Here is a 16,171-nt window from a genome sequence, read left to right as displayed (position 1 = left end):
AGGGCTGTTTTCAGGTTTTCAGGAGATGGAAGGCTTTGGATATCTGCCCTCTTTCTCTTCCCTGCTCGCAAATGGGTCTGCTTGTCAGTAGAAGCTTCTTTTTCTGTGAAGAGACTCAGGCCAATATCCCCCAAGCTGAAGCAGTGTCATCTGGGAGCCATCCTTGGAAATACTGGGACCCTACTTGGAAATACATCCAAGGCTGCCAGATGAGGAGAAGGTCCCACAACCTGAGGAGCTAGCTCCCACAACAGAGCTCGAACAGATCTCCATGCTTACTCACCAGAGGAGAGTCTCCCCATCCACATCCCTTAGTAGGACAGGCTTGTTCTGTCTCCAGTGTTCCCTTCTGATAAGACATGCCCCACAACTTTGATGTGAATTTAATGTGTAAATGAGCATCAAGAAATCCTGGAATTCTTCCCATAACCTCAACTAAAGGGGAATTCAATAAAAGATTGTGCAGCACCAGTTGCCAGAGCAGAGAGGGAATTGTATTGTTGCCGATGCCTCTAATAACATCGCATCCCAAGTCAATACCTACCTGAGCCAGTATAAGAGCTCCAAGTACCTTCATCTAGTATCTGCTCTTCATCACCTAGGAGACTATCTATGGGAACCATTACAAGATTCAGATTCAAAGCTCATGGATGTGCCAACCATTGTTAAAAAAATCATTTTCCTTTTTAGAGTAAAAAATCTGCACAGATGTGAACAAATTGGGGGGAGGGCAGTCGGCAGAGAGCAGGTGAGCTCTGTCCTATTAATGGTGAGACTTCAGTGACTTGCCTTGATGAAAGATAGGAGCCCTTGGATTGATGTCATTGTGACTGAACTTGCTTCAGATTTGATCCCCTGTAACGTTTCCAGGCCAGCTCGGATGGAGCTGGAGCTGGAGCCAGAAGTGGAAGTCCCACGGTCGGCACCTTGACATTCCTCAAGCTGTTCCCTGTGGAAGCACAGTTCTTACAAGAGCTCATCTTTTTCAACCGCTTCAAGAACTCAGATTTAATAATTCCTACAGATAAAACAGTTTTGTTTTGTTTTTCTCAGGCTTTGAAAGCAAAGGCCCACGAATCTCTCTTTATGACCCCAAATGGCCACTCATTTCAAAGTTGAGGCCAGAACTCTTGCTTTATTTCCCTGGCTGTCTGGCTTCTGAACATTAGCAGAATACAGAAGTGGCTTTTAAAACACAACACAGGGCCTCCCTGGTGGTGCAGTGGTTGAGAGTCCGCCTGCCGATGCAGGGGACACGGGTTCGTGACCCCGTCCGGGATGATCCCACATGCCGCGGAGCGGCTGGGCCCGTGAGCCATGGCCTCTGAGCCTGTGTCCGGAGCCTGTGCTCCGCAACAGGAGAGGCCACAACAGTGAGAAGCCCGCATACCGCAAAAAAATAAATAAATAAAAAACACACAATGCAGTTCAAACTTTTGTTATCACCTCGGTTTAAGATAAACCCAGACCAGCAGCCAAACTGCAAGCATGCTAAAATTCCCATTTGCCTTAGTTACTAAACATTGTACAAAATTGACATTTGTCAGATCATTTGTGTTGGAGTTAATCTTATTAATGGTGGTATCTAGCACACAAATGGCAATGGATAAGACTATGGGCTTGGAAGTCCAACAGTCCTGAGTTTGCTTCCTGACTCCAACCCTTAACTCAAGTCCAGTGTGACCTTGAATTTGCTACTTTAGTCTAAGTATTAGTTTCCTCACGTATAAAAGAAGGATACTATCTACTTGTAGGGTTGATGTGAGATTTATATAAACTGATATATAGGAAGCACTAGGCACAGTGCCTGACCCACAGTACACTCACTACACATTAGATGTTGTTGTCATTTTTTTAACAAAATAAAAGAACAAACCATCAGGTATGAGTCATTAAAGGCTATCCTTTACAAGATGCTAATCTTATTTGGGGATATCTAAAAGACTTTTTAAGAAGTTCATCTCTTGCTTCCTTTGGAACAGGCAGGAAAACCCAAATAATTAGCACCGTGATCCTAACCTAAACTTTTATAACCTGCAGATTATGACCAAATTATTAGGTCTAATAAATTTGCTTGTATAATTTGGAGTTAACTGTGCTGTGTAAGGTCATGAATGCAAGGTTTGCAGGAACCTACCTGGTGGATCCAAAATGGCGCTGAAAGTCAGCCATAAAATGAACAAAGATCTCAAGTAAAACCGCTGGGAGTCCAGGCAAAGCAGCGCTGCCCCGGGGTGGGGGGTGCAGAATTTCCTGGGCAGAGCACCTCCCTGGCCCTGGCCTCCTCCCAGGAGTCCCGACTCTCTGAATACACATTCAAGGACTCAAATCCAGAGCAGCTTCACAACCCATGTACTGTGCGTGGCCCTTGGGTAGGGAGGCACAGGACTTCCAGGCAGGCTTTTAGAGCTCCACAATAAAACACCTATAAGCCCCTAGGAGGGCAGAGAGAACTCTTGCTGGACCTCTTCTATAGGAGGAGGGAGCTAGCTTCCACCCATGTGATGAATCACATCACAGCAATCTCCCAACATATGAGGCTGGCACTGATGCTGAATTTTCCTTGTAGCATTTTTCACTATTAGTAAGGGAGCATGAGTTCTGTGTGCTTCTAGTACTTTAAGTCCTTAGCTCTTCTTTTGTATGTGTCTCCTGTTGAACAATTTTATAGAGAAAAGAAGATTCCCGGTCACTAACTCAATTAAAAACATTTCCCTGGATCAGAAATAGCAGGGAGTGGCACATTATTTCAGAAAGCACAGGGATGGGAGGGAATCCAGTTTTTCTCAGGAACTAAAGAGTTGCCTGAAGTCACCACCCAAAGTCTCTGTTCACTGAATAATAGTCCTAAGTGTGAGGTTCAGAATCTTGTTCAGGAAATCAGACCAGAAGAAAAACAGCAACAACTGGCTCTGAAATTTCCTGGAGATAAAAATGCCAGCTCTGATGAGGGGCGGCCACGTGTAATTCTGCCTGACAACCGTGTGACATGCGAGGCCCTGGCATGCCAAGGCACACACACGCAGCTGCACGCTAAAAGCAGTGACACAGTGGTCGCACCAGGCCCCCAAAGCACTGAGCTGGGCGTCTCGTGCTCGATGGCCTTTGGTCAATTCCACTATTCCTTGTTTCCTCTCCTCCCCTCCTTTTCCTCCTCCCCGTCATATCCCAGCTCTTTCCAAAGGATTTAATTCCTGCAACTATTTCGTAGGGAGAAAGAGCTTTACTTGGCGACTTTTGGTTTACAGGATCGTTGGTGAACAATCAGTCTGTCTGGCAGGAAGGTACGCCCACAAATATTACAGGGAACCAACTGGCTCTGGGCACTTTTCCAAGCAGCTTCGTTTAAGGCATCAAGATCATAGAAACCCTTGGCTGAAAAGTTAAAGAAAAACAGAGGAGAAAAAAAAAGAAGAACAAAAAATAAAAGAAAAAGAAAATGGGAAAATGGATCAGTTTTCATTCTGGAGAACCATGCTCTACTTTTTATGGAAAGTATTTTCAGGAAATACCTGTTGACTGAGGCTTTTAAACAAATCGTATTACTTTTGCCAAAAAAAAAAAAAGTGCTGCTCGGTCTTTTAAGGGTTGAGAACCGTTAGCTCGGAACTAGAGGTTTTTCAGTCCTCAGATTTTAAAAAGGGGAAGACATTGTTTTATGTGTTGTGATATGCATTCTTCACTAATTATTAACATCTTTGCTTACACATTATTATCTTGCAAATATAACTTTTGGCTTTCTTTCAGTTGACTCTAAATATAAGCTTACAAAAGGAAAAGAACATTTATTTGAATTTTCTTCTCCTGTAATCCTTCAGTGGAATGTTTTTAGAGGACATAACTGACAGTTGAGAGTGAATTTGAGATGAATTGTATCCTAAAACTTTATCATCTCTTTATGGCCGTAAACTCAGAGATTCTTTAAGTAATTAAAGTGAAGAATGCAAACAGAATAGTTCATCTGATGAAAAAAAGCGTCCTTAAGAAAACAACAAAAGCAGCTGAGAGATATATAATCTCCATTGGCAGAGCACAGGAAAAAAGGCATATGGGTTTATTTTAGAGAAACAGTGTGGGATTTAACTTTAATAAACCTTATTTAAATAGAATGGCTTTAGTACATTAAATTGACTATGTCTTAGAATTGCCCAAAATAGGCCCCCCAAAATGTAGCCAGGCATGCAAAAATATATCACATAGTTTTTAAAAAATTATTTTCACAGCATATATTTCTTCACTAAAGCCCAGGCAATACCCATATGACTTCTGTCTAGTGGTTCACACAAACATAGCAAACCTTAGATTCTTTAACAAGCTTACTCATGTTCTTTTTCTTTTATTTTTTTCTCCGTGGGAAATTAAACTCCAGCACAACAGGACAACCTAGTATTTCTCCGTTGGATAAAGGAAGTGTCACTTTCCATGCAGGATATGAATGTGTGTGTATATATATATATATATATATATATATATATATATATATATATAATTTTTTTTTTTTGGCGGTACACGGGCCTCTCACTGTCGTGGCCTCTCCCATTGTGGAGCACAGGCTCCGGACGCGCAGGCTCAACGGCCATGGCTCACGGGCCCAGCCGCTCCACGGCATGTGGGATCTTCCCAGACCGGGGCACGAACCCGTGTCCCCTGCATCGGCAGGCGGACTCTCAACCACTGTGCCACCAGGGAAGCCCTGAATGTATATTTTGAGTGCTTTAAAAGCAGTTTAAAAAGGAATGGCACTGACTTTCTCCTTACTCATATGAGTTTTAATATGGACTCAAAAATTCCAGAGTATTCACTGATTCTCAGTTGAAGATGATTCATCACATTTCTAAAAGTTTTAGGGCTTGTACTTTGGATCTGGAGGAAGGGCTATTTGAATCCTATGACTACAGTAAGTCCACGGGATGGAAATGTTCATGAGAATTCTCTTTGCCTAGAGAGGAAGGGCAACTTCGGAAATAACAAAAGCATAGAGCCAAGAGAAAAATTGCAGAAAGTGCAATTATAAGGATCTGCCTTTTCCATCTGTAGCCAATAACAGAATGGCGAACACTCCAGGGCTTCCAAACCAGTCGTTTCTCTCACCTCTTCTAGAATTGTGATAAGCATGCTCAAGCAGAGAAAGTGATAAAGATCAGAAGTGAAGGAAATAGATTTTTGACACCAAATGAGAAATGATGGGAAGCCAGTCTCAAAGAGGTGAACAATTTCTTTGTGAGCAAATATTCTAATTTCAGTAGATGGATATTTTCATCTTGAGCTCTTTTCCCACCTTTTTCATGCAGAGTCTTCCTTTAGGCAAGGACTGTGAATAGTTGGGTTCTAGCAGCCTTTAGAACTTTATCATGACAATCTAGATTCCACTCTGTGGGTTGTTAAAAAAAAGTCTCTTTGGGTCACATCTCTAGCAAGAGTACTTTGGGCTAACTGATACTAAATGACCTCCAAGGTACCTATGGTTACATAAAGAAAATCAATTAATTGAATGATTCTCTTAAAACCAAGAATAGTTTTCCTTTGAGGGGAATCAGGAGATCAACTGAGAAAATGACAATGGCAGATGATGAGCAAGTCTGAGCTTGTATGGCAAACACACTCTCTGAACTACTTCTTTCTCACCCTAAATGAGTCAGTATAAGGCTCTGTAATGCGACCACACATGGCAGTTTATGAAGTTCCAGTGTCAGCCTGTGCAGTGTTTTACAAAGTATTCATTGCAAAATTTTTAAAATCTGGACATTTCATATAGAAGTCTAGATTTCCAGTTTCTTTTGTATTATTGAAAGGTACATCACAGTAAATTTAAGGCTAAATTTCTTAAGTGTAACACCAGCTGGAACTGGATAGCAGCTGTCTCCTTTAGAAAGGCAGTGTTGGGCTTCCCTGGTGGCGCAATGGTTGAGAGTCCGCCTGCTGATGCAGGGGACACGGGTTCGTGCCCCAGTCTGGGAGGATGCCACATGCCGCGGAGCGGTTGGGCCCGTGAGCCATGGCCGCCGAGCCTGTGCGTCCGGAGCCTGTGCTCCGCAACGGGAGAGGCCACAACAGTGAGAGGTCCGCAAAAAAAAAAAAAAGAAAGGCAGTGCTCTCCCACTCATAGTCTCCACCTTCCCTTTTTCCACACACGGACAAATTTATTCAATTGTGTATCCTGACTAGCAGACCCTATAAGCATTTCACTTTGGTACCCCCACTCTTTGAACACTAAAACACATTCATATTTGAAAACATGTTTCCAGATGTCCCCAAAGGTTTTTTAAGCTACAAAGTTTTAAAGATTTGTGTTTGATAATATATGAAAGCAACTTTTGGGAAATATAGCAAATACCAGTGAGTCCCTCTCCTTGTACAGTTTGCCAGGATATAGTATCTTTATGTCTCAGCATCTGAAGACAACACTTTGGTCAGGTATTCTGGAACTGTTTTTTCTATTTGGCTGTAGCCAAGACAGTAAATGTTGCTGATTTCAGTTACCTGAACAAGTAATAAAAGAATACCTCTACTCTTTTAAGTTTACAGGGAAAAGTCTTCCCTTATACACTCAAGTCTTTTTTTCCAAAAACTTACCAGTAATGGTCCCGACTTCTGGCTTTTTCGGTTCTGGTCTCCTTAGCTCTTTAGGCAACAAGTTGTTTTCATTATGCCATTTTTTCAGACATTGTGGCTCATGGATGACAATTGATTTTGTTCCATATTCACGACCACAAATGTAGCAAACAACTGTTGGTGGATGCCTTATCATTGTTGGCTGCAAGTAATACAAAATATCTGTTAGATAAAGTTCAGGTTTGGAAATTATACTTTTAAATTATAATACATTTAAATTAGCTAGAAAAATCAGTAAATTTTTAAAAGAGTCTAACCATTCTGGTGAGTTTAACCTTTCTGGCAGTTAAGAGAATAAACTATACTACCTGGGTGATTGAGGTGGGGGGTAAGGATGTTGGTTTGGGAGGAGGACAGGAAATGAAGAAGAGCTAACCAGAATTTTACATATTGGTACTTTATAAAAGTTATTTTCTCATTGAATAAATAGTGATTGATTGTCTTCTGACTTTTCTCCATGCTGGGAGAATACAAAGATAAATCAGGTATGAATCATCCTCTCAGTACATCAATATGACTGAGGAATAAAGTAATTAATGTCCTAACTGGCACAGAGAGAGTTTTTAACAGACACTGTTGTGCTCTCTCGCATTCCTTCATGTATAAAATTTCTGCTGCACCTGCGAGTCTCTGCCTTTTTTGATCTGCAGTAGACTCCGCTTATAGGCAGGACAACTAATCAATTACACTTGGGAGTTGGTGGATAAAGACCCAGCTTGCTCACTTAGGCTGTTTCCATACAGTGCTCCAGAAGTCCCCAGTGGGACTGTATCACAGTTACTCATTAACACACTATGTAGACTTCCTTCTTTTCCCTGTCTCTCCTCCCACTACTTTTATTGGGGTTCCTGAGATCACCTCCCCCCAGACTACTTGAACTCAAATCCTTTTCTTAACGTTTGTTTCTGGGAGAACCAAATCTAAGGAAGAGTTAAGGATATAACCCTTCTGTCTAGGATATAGAACATTACAAGAAACATTTTTCCCACCTAAACAATGAGAACAAATCAGATAGCCTGCAGAAACATAATTTTTGAGCCTATTAGATACTCAAAGTTGCAAGGTAAACTAATGAACTAAAAGGACTGCCTCAGTTTGAGGGTGGATCAGCAGAAACAAGAGAACAACTCCCACCCTCCAACTTTACATGAATTAGAAACAACATTTGTCTGCCACAGAGATAAGGGCAGGACAGCTGAGTGTGAACCATTCAGAGGTGCAGCATACAGGTCCTGTCTATAGAAACTTTCCCACCCACTGGGTCTTGCACCTAGTAATAGAGGGTGACAGTCCAACACTGGAGAGAGTCAGGAGCATTGAGATCAACGCTTACCAATTCAGGAACATAGGGCTTGTCTAAATGTGACGGTAAAGCTGGAGAATTAGGCCATGTGCTAGTCCCAGATAAGAGCAGTATACTGCTGGGGAGGCTTGGGAGCACTAAGAGGGAACCCCCCTCTGTTGCAGGCATGTAGAGTCCACAGGAGTCTAAAGGTGTAGTAGAAGAACCAGGAGGAGAGCTTTGGCTCCAGGCCTTACACTAAGTACAAAGCACGGGCAGTTTACCATGGAGGAATTTAAAGCCTATAATGCATTGAACATAACTAAAAATGACATATCTGAGAAGCTCAGAGAAATCCGAGCAAGATGAACAAAAAAACAGAACTAGATATGTACTAGTAAAACTGCTAAGAACCAAAGATAAGCTTGAAAGCTCTCAAACAGAAACAACACATACAAGGGAATAAGGAAACGATAAGAATTTCAGGTGACTTCTCATCAGAAAAAAAAAAAAATGAAGAACAGGAAACAAGAGAATGACATTTTAAAAATGCTTAAAGGGAAAAATTATCCAGTCATTTCAAAATTCCATAGTCAGTAAGAATACCTTTCAAAAATGAAGGTGAAATAAAGACTTTTTTTTTTTTTTGGCTGCACCGTGTGGCATGCATGCAGAACTTCCCTGACCAGGGATCCAACCCATGCCCCTTGCAGTGGAAGCACAGAGTCTTAACCACTGGACCACCAGGGAAGTCCTAAAGATGTCTTTATCTAGACAAAAGGTGAAAGAATTTCCTCAGCAGAGTTGATTTACAAGAAATGTTAAAAGACATTATAAATGCTGTAGGAAAATATCAGCTGGAAATCTGGTTCTGCAAGAAGGAATGGAAAAACACTATAAAATGCAAATAGGTCAATAAATTAAAACACTCTTTTAAAAAATGTTTCTAATTTTTGTACATATATATGACAAAATCACTTTAGACCATGGGCTCTTTAAAGAAAAATAATAACAAAAGAAAATGGAGTTTATATTCTCTAATGTGTAAAGTTATAGTAAACAAGAGCATAAATTGTAGGGACGAAAAACTGGAAATAGATTGTCATAGAATTCTTATATTTTTCTTGAAGTAATTTTTAAACATAGAATGTGATATGCTATGTTTTAGCCTCTATAATAACCACTAAAGTACAAAGTCATGCCAAGAGGAATAACTAAAAAGTCAATGAGAAGAGAGAATAATTTTTAAAAATTGATGAGTTAACCGTCCCCCAAAGAAATATAGGAAAAGAAGAACAGAGGATTAAAAGAAAAGGCAAGGAGAGGACCTTCAAGATGGTGGAGGAGTATGACGTGGAGAACACCTTCCTCCCCACAAATACATCAAAAATACATCTACATGTGGAACAACTCCTACAGAACACCTACTGAATGCTGGCAGAAGAAATCAGACTTCCCAAAAGGCAAGAAGCTCCCTACGTATATGGCTGTGTGGCTGACAGGGTCTTGGTACTCTGGCCAGGTGTCAGGCCTGAGCCTCTGAGGTGGGGAAGCCAAGTTCAGGACATTGTTCCACCAGAGACCTCCCAACCCCAAGTAATATCAAAGGGCAAAAACTCTTCCAGAGATCTCCATCTCAACACTAAGACCCAGCTCCACTCAACGACCAGCAAGCTACAGTGCTAGACAGTCTATGCCAGACAACTAGCAAGACAGGAACACAAACCCACCCATTAGCAGAGAGGCTGCCTAAAATCATAATAAGTTCACAGACAGCCTAAAACACACCACCGGACGTGGTCTTGCCCACTAGAAAGACAAGATCCAGCCTCATCCACCAGAACACATGCACCAGTTCCCACCACCAGGAAGCCTACAAAACCCACTGAACCAACCTTATCCCCTGAGAGCAGACACCAAAAACAACAGGAACTACGAACCTGTAGCATGTGAAAATGAGACCCCGAACACAGTAAGCTAAGCAAAAAGAGAAGACAGAGAAACACAGAGCAGATGAAGGAGCAAGATAAAAACCCACCAGACCTAACAAATGAAGAGGAAATAGGCAGTTTACCTGAAAAAGAATTCAGAGTAATGATAGTAAGGATGAGCCAAAATCTTGGAAATAGAATAGAGAAAATGAACGTTTAACAAGGACCTAGAGGAACTAAAGAGCAAACAAACAATGATGAACAACACAATAAATGGAATTTAAAATTCTCTAGAAGGAATCAATAGCAGAATAACTGAGGCAGAAGAACGGATAAGTGACCTGGAAGATAAAATAGTGGAAATAACTACAACAGAGCAGAATAAAGAAAAAAGAATGAAAAGAATTGAGGACAGTTTCAGTGACATCTGGGACAACATTAAACACACCAGCATTTGAATTATAGGGGTCCCAGAAGGAGAGAAAAAGAAAGGGATGAGAAAATATTTGAAGAGACTATAGTTGAAAACTTCCCTAATAGGGGAAAGGAAATAGTCAGTCAAGTCCAGGAAGCACAGAGTGTCCCATCCAGGATAAATCCAAGGAGAAACACACCAAGACACATATTAATCAAGGTATCAAAAATTAAATACAAAGAAAAAATATTAAAAACAGCAAGGGAAAAACAACAAATAACATACAAGGGAATCCCCATAAGGTTAACAGCTGATCTTTCAGCAGAAACTCTGTAAGCCAGAAGGGAGTGGCAGGATATATTTAAAGTGATGAAAGGGAAAAATTTACAACCAAGGTGACTCTACCAAGCAAGGAGCTCATTCAGATTCGACGGAGAAATTAAAACCTTTACAGAGAAGCAAAAGTTAAGAGAATTCAGCACCACCAAACCAGCTTTACAACAAGTGCTAAAGGATCTTCTCTAGGCAGGAAACACAAGAGAAGGAAAAGACCTACAAAAACAAACCCAAAACAATTAAGAAAACGGTAACAGGAACATACATTTGGATAATTACCTTAAGTGCAAATGAATTAAATGCTCCAACCAAAAGACACAGACTGGATGAATGGATACAAGAAGAAGACCAGTATATATGCTGTCTACAAGAGACCCACTTCAGACCTAGGGACACATACAGACTGAAAGTGAGGGGATAGAAAAAGATATTCCATGCAAATGGAAATCAAAGGAAAGCTGAAGTAGCAATTCTCTTATCAGACAAAATAGACTTTAAAATAAAGACTATTACAAGAGACAAAGAAGGACACTACATAATGATCAAGGGATCAATCCAAGAAGATATAACAATTGTAAATATTTATGCACCCAACATAGGAGCACCTCCATACGTAAGGCAAATGCTAATGGCCACAAAAGGGGAAATCAACAATAACACAATCATAGTAGGGGACTTTTAACACCCCACTTTCACCAATGGACAGATCATCCAAAATGAAAATAAATAAGGAAACACAAGCTTCAAATGATATATTAACAAGATGGGTTTAATTGATAGTTATAGGACATTCCATTAAAAAACAACAGAATACACTTTCTTCTCAAGTTGTCATGGAACATTCTCTAGGATAGATCATACCTTGGGTCACAAATCAAGCCTTAGTAAATTTTTTTTTTTTTGCAGTACACGGGCCTCTCACCGTTGTGGCCTCTCCCATTGCAGAGCACAGGCTCCGGACGCACAGGCTCAGTGGCCATGGATCACGGGCCTAGCCACTGCGGCATGTGGGATCTTCCTGGACTGGGGCACAAACCCGTGTCCCCTGCATCGGCAGGCGGACTCTCAACCACTGCGCCACCAGGGAAGCCCAAACCTTGGTAAATTTAAGAACACTGAAACTGTAACAAGTATCTTTTCTGACCACAGTGCTATGAGACTAGATATCAATTAAAGGAAAAAAAAAACTGTAAAAAATACAAACACATGGAGGCTAACCAATACACTAATAAATAACAAGAGATCACTGAAGAAATCAAAGAGGAAATAAAAAAATACCTACAAACAAATGACAATGAAAACACAATGGCTCAAAACTTAGGATGGGATGCAGCAAAAGCAGTTCTAAGAGGGAAGTTTATAGCAATACAATCCCACCTCAAGAAACAAGAAACATCTCAAATAAACAACCTAACCTTACACCTAAAGCAATTAGAGAAAGAAGAACAAAAGAACCCCAAAGTTAGCAGAAGGAAAGAAATCATAAAGATCAGATCAGAAATAAATGAAAAAGAAATGAAGGAATGATAGCAAAGATCAATAAAACTAAAAGCTGGTTTTTGAGGACATAAAAAAATACTGATAAACCATTAGCCAGGCTCACTGAGAAAAAAAGGGAAAAGACTTAAATCAATAGAATTAGAAATGAAAAAGGAGAAGCAACAACTGTCAGTGCAGAAATACAAAGGTTCATGAGAGATTACTACAAGCAACTGTATGCCAATAAAATGGAAAACCTGGAATAAATGGACAAATTCTTAGAAAAGCACAACCTTCCGAGCCTGATCCAGGAAGAAATAGAAAATACAAACAGACCAATCACAAGCATTGAAATTGAAACTGTGGTTAAAACTCTTCCAACAAACAAAAGCCCAGGACCAGATGGCTTCACAGGCAACTTCTATCAAACATTTAGAGAAGAGGTAACACCTATCTTTCTCAAATTCTTCCAAAAGTTTGGAGGAACATTCCCAAACTCATTCTACGAGGCCACCTTCACCCTGATACCAAACCAGACAAAGATGTCACAAAAAATGAAAACTACAGGCCAATATCACTGATGAACATAGATGGAAAAATCCTAAAAAAATACTAGCAAACAAAATCCAACAGACATTAAAAGGATCATACACCATGATCAAGTGGGGTTTATCCCAGGAATGCAAGGATTCTTCAATATATGCAAATCAATAAGTGTGATACACCATATTGACAAACAGAAGAATAAAAAGGATAAGATCATCTCAATAGATGCAGAAAAAGTGTTCAACAAAATTCAACACCCATTTATGATAAAAACTCTCCAGAAAGTAGGCGTAGAGGAAACTTACCTCAACATAATAAAGGCCATATATGACAAACCCACAGCCAACATTGTTCTCAATGGTGAAAAACTGAAACCATTTTCCCTGAGATCAGGAAAAAGACAAGGTTACCTACCCTCACCAGTATTATTCCACATAGATTTGGAACTTTTAGCGAGAGCAATCAGAGAAGAAAAAGAAATAAAAGGAATCCAAATCGGCAAAGAAGAAGTAAAGCTGTCACTGTTTGCAGATGACATGATACTATACACAGAGAATCCTGAAGATGCTACCTGAAAACTACTAGAGCTAATCAGTGAAGTTGGTAAAGTAACAGGACACAGAATTAATGCACAGAAATCTCTTGCATTCCTATACACTATTTGAAAGAGAAATTAAGGAAACACTCCCATTTACCATTGCAACAAAAGGAATAAAATACCTAGGAAAAAACCTACCTAAGGAGACAAAAGACCTGCATGCAGAAAACTATAAGACACTGATGAAAGAAATTAGAGATGATACAAACAGATAGAGAGATATACCATGTTCTTGGATTGGAAGAATCAACATTGTGAAAATGACTCTACTACCCAAAGCAATCTACAGATTCAACACAATCCCTATCAAATTACCAATGGCATTTTTCACAGAACTAGAACAAAAAATTTCACAATTTGTATGGCAACACAAAAGACCCCGAATAACCATGCAATCTTGAGAAAGAAAAACTGAGCTGGAGGAATCAGGCTCCCTGACTTCAGACTATAATTCAAAGCTACAATAATCACGACAGTATAGTACTGGCACAAAAACAGAAATATCAATCAGTGGAACAGGATATAAAGCCCAGAGATCAACCATGCACATATGGTCACCTTATCTTTGATAAAGGCAAGAATATACAATGGAGAAAAGAAAGTCTCTTCGATAAGTGGTGCTGGGAAAACTGGACAGCTACATGTAAGAGAATGAAATTAGAACACTCCCTAACACCATACACAAAAATAAACTTAAAATGGATTAAAGACCTAAGTGTAAGGCCAGATACTATAAAACTCTTAGAGGAAAACATAGGCAGAACACTCTATGGCATAAATCACAGCAAGATCCATTTTGACCCACGTCCTAGAGAAATGGGAATAAAAATAAAAATAAATAAATGGGACCTAATGAAACTTAAAAGCTTTGGAACAGCAAAGGAAACCATAAGCAAGACAAAAGACAACCCTTAGAATGGGAGAAAATATTTGCTAATGAAGCAACTGACAAAGGATTAATCTACAAAATATACAAGCAGCACATGCAGCTCAATACCAAAAACACAAACAATCCAATGCAAAAATGGGCAGAAGACCTAAACAGACATTTCTCCAAAGAAGATATACAGATTGACAACAAACACATGAAAGGATGCTCAACATCACTAATCATTAGAGAAACGCAAATCAAAACTACAACACGGTATCACCTCACACCGGTCATAATGGCCATCATCAAAAAATCTACAAACAATAAATGCTGGAGAGGGTGTGGAGAAAAGGGAACCCTCTTGCACTGTTGGTGGGAATGTAAATTGATATAGCCGCTATGGAGAACAGTATGGAGGTTCCTTAAAAACCTAAAAATACAACTACCATATGACCCAGCAATCCCACTAGCGGGCATATTCCCTGAGAAAACCATAATTCAAAAAGCATCATGTACCATAATGTTCATTACAGCTCTATTTACAATAGCCAGGACATGGAAGCAACCTAAGTGTCCACTGACAGATGCATGGATAAAGAAGATGTTTATATATCTTTTATAAACATATATACAATGGAATATTGTATATATATTCAATATTCCATATATACAATGGAATATTACTCAGCCATAAAAAGAAACAAAATTGAGTTATTTGTATTGAAGTAGATGGACCTAGAGTCTGTCATACAGAGTGAAGTAAGTCAGAAGGAGAAAAACAAATACCATATGCTAACACATATATATGGAATCTAAAAAAAAAAAAAAAAAAAGATAAAAAAAGGTTCTGAAGAACCTAGGGGACAGGACAGGAATAAAGACGCAGATGTAGAGAATGGACTTGAGGACACGGGGAGGGGGAAGGGTGATCTGGAATAAAGTGAGAGAGTGGCATATATACACTCCCAAATGTAAAATAGATAGCTAGTGGGAAGCAGCCACATAGCATAGGGAGGTCAGCTCAGTGCTTTCTGTTCACCTAGAGGGGTGGGATAGGGAGGGTGGGAGGGAGGGAGACGCAAGAGGGAGTGTATATGGGGATATATGTATATGTATAGCTGACTAACTTTGTTATACGGCAGAAACTAACACACCATTGTAAAGCAATTATACTCCAATAAAAATGTTAGAAAAATAAAACCCCACAATGAGGTACCACACCTTACACCATTAAAAATGGCCATCATTAAAAAGTCTACAAATAACAAATGCTGAAGAGGGTGTGGAGAATAGGAACCCTCCTACCCTGTTGGTGGGAATGTAAATTGGTGCAGCCACTATGGAGAACAGTATGGGGGTTCCTCAAAAAACTAAAAATATAGTTGCCATATAATCCAGTAATCCCACTCCTCATCGTATATCCAGAAGAAAACCTCCATAATTTGAAAAGATACATGCACCCCTATGTTCATAACAGCACTATTTTCAATAGCCAAGACACAGAAACTATCTTAATGTTCATCAACAGAAGAATGGATAAAGAAGATGTGGTATATATATATATATATATATATACATACACACACACACACGCACATGTGCGCGCATGCACACACACACACACAATGGAATATTACTCAGCCATAAAGAAGAATGAAATAATGCCATTTGCAGCAACATGGATGGACCTAGATATTATTGTAGTAAGCAAAGTAAGTCAGAAAGAGAAAGACAAATACCATATGATATCAATTATATGTGGAATCTAAAATACAACACAAATGACCTTATCTACGAAACAGAAACAGACTCACAGACACAGAGAACAGACTTGTGTTTGCCATGGGGGAGAGGGAGTAGAGGAGGGAAGGGTTGGGAGTTTGGGATTAGCAGATGTAAATTATTATATATAAGATGGATAAACAACAAGGTCCTGCTGTATAACACACTATATTCAGTATCCTTTGATAAACCATAGTGGAAAAGGATATGAAAAATAATATATATATGTATAACTAAATCACTTTGCTATACAGCAGACATTAACACGTTATAAATCAACTATACTTCAATACAATTTTAAAAAATAAAATAAAAATAA

At 39.6% G+C, this 16,171-nt stretch overlaps 1 protein-coding gene across 1 annotated transcript in view; it reads right to left on the bottom strand.

Annotated features, from left to right (window-relative positions):
* Positions 1 to 3,223: 3,223 nt before the first annotated feature.
* Positions 3,224 to 16,171, bottom strand: part of LOC115860209 (zinc finger protein 474-like) — a 34,986-nt gene continuing 22,038 nt past the window's right edge. Inside the window, exons 2-3 of the mRNA XM_030869796.2 lie at positions 6,574 to 6,754; positions 3,224 to 3,375 (exon numbers count right to left, since the gene is read on the bottom strand). Of these exons, the coding sequence (XP_030725656.1) occupies positions 3,224 to 3,375; positions 6,574 to 6,754 (333 nt within the window). The remainder of the gene's footprint in view (positions 3,376 to 6,573; positions 6,755 to 16,171) is intronic.

The sequence above is a fragment of the Globicephala melas genome, chromosome 3, assembly GCF_963455315.2.
Source record: "Globicephala melas chromosome 3, mGloMel1.2, whole genome shotgun sequence".
In the NCBI taxonomy this organism is placed as follows: Eukaryota; Metazoa; Chordata; class Mammalia; order Artiodactyla; family Delphinidae; genus Globicephala; species Globicephala melas.
The sequence above is the reverse complement of the archived record's forward strand: the minus strand, read 5'-3'. Positions and strand labels throughout refer to the sequence as shown.